The sequence below is a fragment of the Manacus vitellinus genome, unplaced genomic scaffold (genome assembly GCF_001715985.3).
Source record: "Manacus vitellinus isolate BGI_N305 unplaced genomic scaffold, ASM171598v3 scaffold_27_pilon, whole genome shotgun sequence".
In the NCBI taxonomy this organism is placed as follows: Eukaryota; Metazoa; Chordata; class Aves; order Passeriformes; family Pipridae; genus Manacus; species Manacus vitellinus.
Window position 1 is genome coordinate 11,342,994 of NW_021940039.1, and position 8,903 is coordinate 11,351,896.

At 50.4% G+C, this 8,903-nt stretch overlaps 1 protein-coding gene across 4 annotated transcripts in view; it reads left to right on the forward strand.

Annotated features, from left to right (window-relative positions):
• Positions 1–5,247, forward strand: part of RABL6 (RAB, member RAS oncogene family like 6) — a 54,653-nt gene extending 49,406 nt beyond the window's left edge. For 3 of the 4 annotated variants that reach the window (XM_018074345.2, XM_018074348.2, XM_018074350.2), the window contains 2 exons: positions 657–828; positions 2,460–2,687. In XM_018074345.2, the coding sequence (XP_017929834.1) occupies positions 657–828; positions 2,460–2,683 (396 nt within the window). In that variant the 3' untranslated portion in view covers positions 2,684–2,687. Of the gene's footprint in view, positions 1–656; positions 829–2,459; positions 2,688–3,199 lie in introns of those variants that run through there. The other variant, XM_018074351.2, reaches the window with a different exon arrangement.
• The last annotated feature ends 3,656 nt before the right edge of the window (positions 5,248–8,903 follow it).

Consider the following 8,903-nt stretch of genomic DNA (forward strand, 5'->3'; position numbering starts at 1 on the left):
TGAAGAGAATCAGTTGACCGTATCAGAAGATCATTAAACTGAATTTCCATTCCCGTCATACAGAGACGGAGGATTTTTGGGTGGTATCCAGGCTCTGCAGCATCCTGGGTTTTATCCCGCAGTGAAGGGGCAGATTTGCCCTGGGAGCACATTCCCTTTTAGCTCGATGAAGGGAGTTATTCTGCAAACACACTCTGCTTCCTTGGCCCTGCTGCCTCTGGTACCTGAGACCCACAGAGCTGCACAGCAGAGAGATTTTGTCTCTCAGGGCTGGAGGTGAGTTTTCAGCCTATTTGGTTTGATTTTCCCAAAACAGAGGTGCCTCCCCGGGGCAGAAAAAAGATGATGCTGGTGGCATAACAGAACGGAAGGTCTCATTTAATCCCTTTACGTTGGGAATTTGATTTCGGCAGCCCCAGTGTGACGTTCTCAGAACACCCTTGCCAGTACCAGTGCGACTGAGGCATTTTACCAAGGCAAGAAATAGAGCTCATAAGATCCAGGAGGGCATTGATTTCCAGGCAGTAGCAGCTCAGTTCAGATGCCATTTCCTTCCCTCCTGCCCACCTGCTGACATCTGACATTTTTGTGTACTAAATGCTTAGAGATTTTGGTTGAAGCATTTGTCAGTGTTGCCTGCTTTTGCTTGTCTCTAGGATGAATTCCCAGTGAGGGAAGATCTCTCAGAAGTATCTGATGATGATACCTCGCTGGCAAAGCCACCCCAACCTGTGAAATCAACAGTCCCCTCATTTAAACTGAAAAATGACTCAGATCTCTTTGGTTTGGGTTTGGAAGAAGCTGGTCCCAAGGAGAGCAGCGAGGAAGGTAAAGTTCACACCTTATATCCACTCTTGCTGCTTTTGTTTGTCAGGCATCTGTTTTTTCCAAAGTGGTTCCAGGGTGTCAGCAAAGCAATTTGTACTAAATAAAACACCCTCTAATTTCATGCAGTGCCCTACGTGAGTCTGTAATCTGGTTTAACACAGCATGAGTAGCTTTAAATTTTTCCCCATGAGGAGACAGGGAACTTGTCCATGGCACCAACCATGTATTATTTTAGTCCCCGCTGAAAGCAGAAGCACATCTTTCACAAGCTGCTGCTGTGTAAGGCTTCCTGCTTAGCCTTGCCTGTCTGGCAAGTGCCATTCAGCATTGCAGTGTCCACCTCCTCAAGAATTTGGATCAACTTGAGCACAGTGCTCTGACATACCCTGCCAATCTCCTCTTCTATTTTGGGGAAAAATGGGGTGGGATCTTGATCACAACCTAAGCATTCCTCGGGCTGTATTTTTTCCCCCCATTCCCCGAGGGAACAAGTCTTACTTGTGCAAATAATTCCTGCTGTCTAGGCATTACTGCAGAGCAACTTCTATAGACCGCCCTGATGTCACGATGAAAGATGGGAAGTTAAAGACTTAAGGAAGGAAGAAAGCTGTGAGCAGCACCAGAGAGAGCTGTTCCAAAAGTGTGAGCAAGGTATCACAGGCTGCCATGGCTTCATCAGCTTGTCGCTCTGAGCTGCTGAACAGCAGAGCTTGAAATAACTGCAAGTGCATCTGCAGAGGCCCAAGTCAATAATTTAACTTCAGTTTAGCATCTTTAATAATTCACCGTGGGTTCCTCCTATCTCCTCTTTTGGTGATAAATATAAAACTGTTTCTCGGTCGTCAGTCTTTGGAACTTGACTGGCAATTAAACTTCTCCATTTACAGAGCAGCTGAGGAAAAAGGGCTGTGTAGGTAAGAGTGACAGTTAAATCGCACATGTGAAATGTGGTGCAGTCATGAAGCCTTCTGTGAAACAGCCAAGCAGATACCCTGCTGTTCAAGGAGATTTTGTGCAGAGACAGTGGAAGCTCAGCAGCCACAGTCACATGGGACAAATGTTGTGACAGTGATGGACTCTGGGACTCATTTAATAGTATTCACCCCTGTAGAGTAGGGCTGCAGCAGGGTTGCTCTGGGGATGTAATTTCCATACACAGTGTGAGCAGCAGTGAGTGTTGGCTGGTCAGGGTGTCCTATCTGCTGGCACTATGTCCTCAGTTGTCCTCAGAGAAACACAAACCATGCCTGGGAGGATTTCCATCAGAGGAAAACTGTTCCCGGGAGCTCTTCTTCAGTTCTTGAAATAGTAATCCAGTCCCAAATTTGGCCTTCGGACCATTTTGTAAAGCTGGTCTCTAGATTTGTTTCTTAGTAGCTGTGACACAGTGAATGCCGGGTCAGTGTTGATAATGCTCATAATTAAACAAGTTACATATTGTTGAGTCAGGGTGCGAGTGCTGGAGCCTATGTTGGTTTCTAAAGGGGCACAGTTTGTCCTGAGATGTCAGCATTGCCGTTGCCCATGGCTCCAGGATGGAGTATTTTGTTCTCAGAAATGGGTCCAGGGCAGAATTGCATCTCTTACCATTTAAATTGAGTAAAAACAATGTTTTTTTTCTGTTTTAATAGATAAACAACCTTCTAAGGAGAAAAAGAAGAAGAAAAAGAAAAGCAAAGAGGTACTGTTTAATTACTCAGAGCTGATCTGCCATGTTATCTACCAGCCAAGAACAGGGGTGGCCTTCTGTGGTGTCCTCTGGGGACCAGGTGGACTCCCTTCCATGTTCACATCCTGCAGCTGGTGTGTGCCTCCCAGGCTCTGCAGACCATTGAGCTTCAAATCAAGCTTTTAGAGCAGCTGAATTTTGAAAAGGGAGTGTTTGAGCTTGTAAAATACAGGATGAGGCAGAGCAGTGCATCTGTGCTGAACTGAGAGTGTTCATAGCATAGATTTTTCCCGAGCAGAGGGGTGTCCCCAACAGACCTAATCTCAGGGACAGCGAGGGAAGTCTGCAGGAGTCTTTTTCTGTGCCATTTCTGCCTGTCCAATACCGTGGTATTGTTGGGCATAAACTGCCTGACAGACCACTGCTACATATAAGCCAGGTGGTCTGTCCACTCTTCTGTCCAAGCTTGCAGAATGGTCTTCTGGAATTAACTCCAAGCCAGCCTTAGTAGTAGATGCTTCACCCTAACCTGATCCAGTTGAAGATGTCCCTGCCCATAGCAGGGGGTTTGGACTAGGTGATCTTTAAAAGGTCCTTTCCAACCATTCTGTGATTCCCATCAGAGCCAAGTGTCAGAGCAGTATATCCTGGGTCACTGGAATACTCAGAGGATTTACTAATAAAAATGCTCTCATTTTACAGGAAGAGGACAAGTCAGTGAAAAAGAAGAGCAAACACAAGAAGAGCAAAGAGAAGGAGGAGAGCAAAGAGGAGAAAAAGAAAAAGAAAAAGAAGAGCAAGGAGAAAAGCAGTGAGATAGATGAACTTGAGGCTTTTCTTGGCGGAGGAGGAGCCAGCATGAGCAAGCCACAGGGCGGGGGGGACTATGAGGAGCTGTAGGCTGGCTGTGAACTCTGCACTGTGGCTGTCTCCATCTTCTCTGACGAGTCACCCCAGGACAGGCACAGATGTGTAAAGCTTTGGCCATTTAATGTATATTCTCTCAAACCAGAGTGAGCAAAACAAAAGCTTTACATCTGTGTGTGCTGGCCTGGTGCATCGTTACACAAAGCAAACGCAGCTGAGATGTACGTGAGCCAGGGGAAGGTTCAGGGTACGGCTTCCAGGCTGTTGGCTTTTCTCCTTCCAGAGATGCCCCGTCGGGTCGCTGGCAGGGTGTGGGCGTGAGGGGACCTGCCTCCTGCTCCATCCCTGCTGCATTCCACTCCTGCACACTTGAAATTCCTGTCTTGTTAAGAGGAGTACAGAAACATGCCGCATGAACGCATCGTGCTCGACTGTCTCAAGTCTTTAACTTCTTATCCTTCCTATTTTTTTAAGGAGAAAGGTGATATTGGCCATAGCTTCACCCAGCAGTTGATGAGCTTTAAGTCAAGCAGATCATCTATGGTACAGCTCTCTAAAGTAGCAGGCGCAGAGCCAGCGTGAAAGAGAGTGTGTGTGATTTTTGAAGCCCTTTGAACGGGACCTTTCTGCACAGCAGCTTAGTTAGCCCTCACTGGTGCTGCTGTTGGAATTCATGAAGCCCATTGATTTCCGTGGCCCCAGTGTCTCAGACACTACATGTAAGCTGCTATGCAGTTTGGGAAAACAATGCAAAGTGGAAAGATAACCTGAAAGAGAGAGAAAAATCAGTGCTTTTCTGGACTTCCCACTCTTAAATTTGCATATTCCAGAATCCCCTCCCGCCGGGACCTCTCAGGGACATGACTCCATATGGAAATGAAGATATCCAGAGCTTCAGAATTGGCTACAGGGCAGTGTTGGCATGGCAAGGCATTTGCTTCTCAGGCATTTTACAGTCAGGCTGTAAAGCCCCAGCTGCCGCTCTGCACCGAGAGGGACCAGCACTGCAGCTCAGCAGCATCCGTCCTGCTCCAGCTTCTGTCCATACTGCAGCCAGCCAGTGTGCTGCCTTTCCTGCCCCAACAGAGCCCCCTCTGCCTCGTGTTTGGGAAGCCTTTTAGTTTTTGCTTTGAACTTAAACCTGTGGATTGGTACCTGCTCAGCAGCCATTGGATGGGCACTACGGCCACCCATGGCGCTCACCTGTGCCTCAGTGAGCAGCCTCTGTGTTTGATGGAGTGGTCAGTACTCTGCGCTCCTCCTGATTTGGTTCTGGGGTCCCTTGCTCAGCTCAGACGGTGAAGCTCCCTCCAGGTTCTGTGCATTTCATTTCCCTCTTGCTTGTAAGTTGATTTGAGGTTTGGTTTTGTTCTCTCTCCCCTTTTTGTTGTAAAATGTCAACCATGAAATCCAAACTGGAGTTTCCTTCTGTGTCTCTATCAAGCAATGTGTTCTTTTGATCCGTTATCCACTCCAGAGCTGTCTTGACCAGCAGGCATTCTCCTGCTCCATTTTTCTTTTTGTTGCCCACAAAATGCACTTGTAACCATTTCCCTATAAAACAAATTGGTTTTTTTGCTGCATGAGCAGTGTATCGTTCAGGTCTGTTTGCCATTAGCATTTGCCTCCTCTGAGCATTCCACATGACACTGTAGGGAAATTGCATGGGACTGTTCAAACTGCACATCTGGGGAGGAAAAGGAAGACTGGGACAGGACCGGTTTGCAGCCCCTCATGCGTGAAGGCAGGTGGGCACTTGAGCCTCAGCTGCTGCAGTCCTGAAAGTATTTCTGTTCCACCAGGATTCTGGGTCATGTTCCATTTCTGCATCGAGAAACCCTGGTACAGTCCATTCTGACTATAAAGCTCTGTTGTACACCTGCCTCTGCACATCTTCTTTTCCCTCAGAGCGCTCCTGCCCAGGCTCAGGAACCATGTGTCCCTCCACACCCTGTCACAGAGGGGTGTCTTCCTGCCCCTCCCCAGGCTGCTGTGTTCCCAACCTCACAGGATGGGGCATGGAATTAAAAAATCAGTCCAAAAAAAGGAGCTGAATGTAAAAACCGTGAGCTCTTTCCCCAAAACCGAAGTCTGCCCTGAGGGAGCTGTCGCTTTCCCCAAGTGTGGAAGGGTCGGTGGTTTGGTCAGATGTGGTTAGCAGGGGGCTGTACTGGTGCCCTGTCCCTCCTAACACCAGTGCTCTCCTCAGTTTGTCTGGCACCTGGGCCAGATTTGCCACTGTAGGAGCCTTCACACTCCCTGTGGCTTGTCAGCACAAGGAGCTGTGGCAAAAACAAGCAAAGATTAGTCATTTTGTTCTAAAATACTCCTGTAAAGAGGAAAAGCAGATGTGGGAACTGGCTCTGCTTACACTAGAGTCCCAGGAGGGTGTGTGGCATGGTTTGACTTTTGCAGCGAGGCCAGAGAAATCCTACCCTGTGGGTGAAGCAGGAGTGTGGAAGGGAATAGCAGCAAGAAGGCACTTTTTATAATACACACAAAATCACAGACTGATTTGGTTTGGAAGGGACCTTAAAGTTCATCTTGTTCCATCCCCCTGCCATGGGCAGGGACACCTTCCACTAGACCATGTTGCTCCAAACCCTGTCCAACCTGGTCTTTTTAGACTTAGGCTTCTTCCTTTTCCAGGGGATGCTGAACTGGTTCGAGCTACAGCGTGAGGTGTGATCCGGAGCCAGCAAGTGTGAGGGAGGGGAGAAGGAAACAGGCCTTGTCTGAGCCAGGCTCTCCCATGCCCAGCCTTTCAAAGAAGCTAAATCTAAAAAGTATGTGTACATGCCTGTCATTAGGGGGAAGCTTCTGCAGGATCACATCAATATAAATAGTTCCTCTGAGCATCTGTAGAGGTACCAGGGTATTTGCTTTTGGGTTTATCAGTCATCCCCAAAAAAAAACAGCTTGAGGCTAAGGAGCTGCAGTTTCTTGAAGCTAACACTGGCCAGAGCTGCAGCATTACTGCTCCCTGGGTTTGGAGCAGTAGGAGGGAGAAGAGCAAATTGATCGCTGCAGGAACCAGCTGGGGCTGGTTCCTCGGCACAGCACAGGGAGCCTCATCCATGGGGGACAGGGCACTGCCTTCTCCCCTGCCTGGCTGGGATCCACAGGGCCCTTGGCCACCATCCGACTGCATCTTGGCTTCTGCTGTGCCAGCTGGGAGCCAGACTACTCGAGATAAGCCAGGAGAGTAACTCTGTGGGTGCCTGCTCCCACCCACTGTGTCCTTTCAGCCATGATGGCTCAGGTGCTGCCCCAGCCCCTGTGGGGTGTTTATTTCAGGAGTGTTCCTTGCTGTACCCCCCCTTGGAGTGGGACAATCTGATGTGACAGTTCACAGCTCCCATCGCTTCCAGTGTGTGACGATGCAGCTGCTGTGGTGGGACGTGGTGCAGAGTCCTGACTGACGTTCTGATCTCAGCAGGCTTCACCTGGCTGCCTGGCAGCCCTGTGGCTCCTCAGCTGGGAGCTGGTTTTGGGGAGACCTTCCAGCTGCCCCAGAGTGACCCGACTCCTCTGTGCTGTACCTCTTCTCCCCAGGGATTCCTCCTGTGTGCACAGCATTTCCCTCCTGATGGCCCAGGTCTCATTTGCACAGGTGGCTGCCCCTGCCTGCTAAAAAAGCTCTTCCTTATGTTGATCTGTGTTAGTGGCTGTCACAAAAGTCATCCCTGCCGGAGATCCAAGCTGCTGAGCCGTGTGCCCCAGCCCTGCAGGGCCTGTGCTGAAGGGGTCGTGGCTCTGATGCCTGGCCTGTGGCTGCCTCTTTCCCCTGTCAAACACCATGTAGGGAACCAGCACCAGGACAGGCTGACGGGCCCCTGCAGACCCCACCTCCAGATCAGTTTTTGGCATCCCTGGATTTCACCAACCATGGCAGGAGGCTGGAACCAGCTGATCTCTAAGGATTCTTCCAACCCTGATTCTATAATCCCTGTGGAAAGTTGTCCATCACCTTCTGCCTTGGGGCTTGAGAGCTGTCTGATCATTGCCATCCAGATTTATTCCTGGACAATTTATGCTGATTTGTTCCTTTGCTAGAACTGTGGTTTAAGTGCTGCTCCCTCTTCCCAGCCCTTTGCCAAAGGGGCTCTATCCCTGCTCTGCCATTTTCCTGTGGGCCAGTCCATCCCACAGCTGTGCCCACTGGCACCAATTCCCTTCAGAGTTCAACTTTCTGTGGTCGTGCCAGTCCAGCTGAGGTCATGACAGGGCTGGTTCTTAATGATTCCCATACAATCCCTCTCCTACTGACCCTGGGATGGGACTGGCCTTTTCCACAGCTGTATCCTGGCTCACCAGTGCACGTGGCCTCTGTCATTCTCCATAGTTAATGACAAGGGCCATGTGCAAGGAGTGCCCCAATGCTGCCCTTTGGGGGATACAGCTTCACCCTATTTCTGTTGCTCCCATAAGGTTATAACAAGGTTTTTTCCTGGCTTGCCAAGGCCCCAGGGTGGGAATTTGCTTCCTTCCCCCCAGCAGTGAACATGAAAAGGTCATTGGAACTCGAGTTTTAGCAGGACACAAAATGAATGTGTGAGGCTGTGGGTGCTCTTGGAGGCTCAGGGGGGCTGTGGTGCCGGAGATAAACCTGGCTGCCCCCAGGCCTGGTGCAGAATGGACTTGGGCAGGGGCTGGCCTAGGGGCACACTGGGTTTGCTGCCTGCAGCGTCCCTGCATCCAAGGGTCCAGCTGGTCGGAGAGCCCAGGGTGCTTGCCTGTCCTTTGGGATGCCCCGAGCAGCCAGATGAGTGATGCTGGGGAAATCCTGCAGTAGGACGGGCTTAGGGACCGGGGCCGTAGCCTAGCAACAGCCTCAATCATGACATAATATAATTAATCCAGCACTGGTTCAGTCTGGTGCGTAAAGATACCAGAGCAAGTGGCTGAGCCATTTTAACTTGTAGGTTTGCCTCCAAAACCAGCCTGCAGTGTCTCAGGCATGTCCGGCGTGTTCCTGGCCTGAAGGTGCTCCTCGGTGAGTATCCAGACTTCCTCTTCCAACCCCTTGGCTGGGAAGTTGCTGAGTAAAGGGGATTATCCTCTGGCATCTTCAGTGAGCCATCGTGGGCAATCCCACTGGGTCCCACGGGCTCAGGCAGACCCTGGCAGGGTGAAGTGTGGCAAGGTTGGCTAAACTGGGGATTCAGGCACAGAGCAGCCTGTTGGGAACAGGACAGCATTCCAGGTTAAAGCAGAAGTGTCTGCATGCATATGTGCTCTGCTCGGAGCTGCATGCAGGATACTGCCGTAGGGCAGCCAGCCAGCTTGGGAACCCCTAAAATTCCTGGTTATCCCCAGGTTGTTGGCAGGCTCTGCCTTAGGGCAGGAGCAAAGAGGGGAGGCAGTGGTGCAGCTTTCCATCACCACAGAGGGGAGATAGAGGAAGAGGGGGATGCTGTGTTTCCTGGTGGCAAGGGACACCTGCGGGATGCCAGTCCTGCCTCTCCCTCCTCCAGGTTGGTGTGTGTTAGCACTGAGAATGCTCCCAATGCCTGAGGCAGCTGCAGCCAGAGCCTGA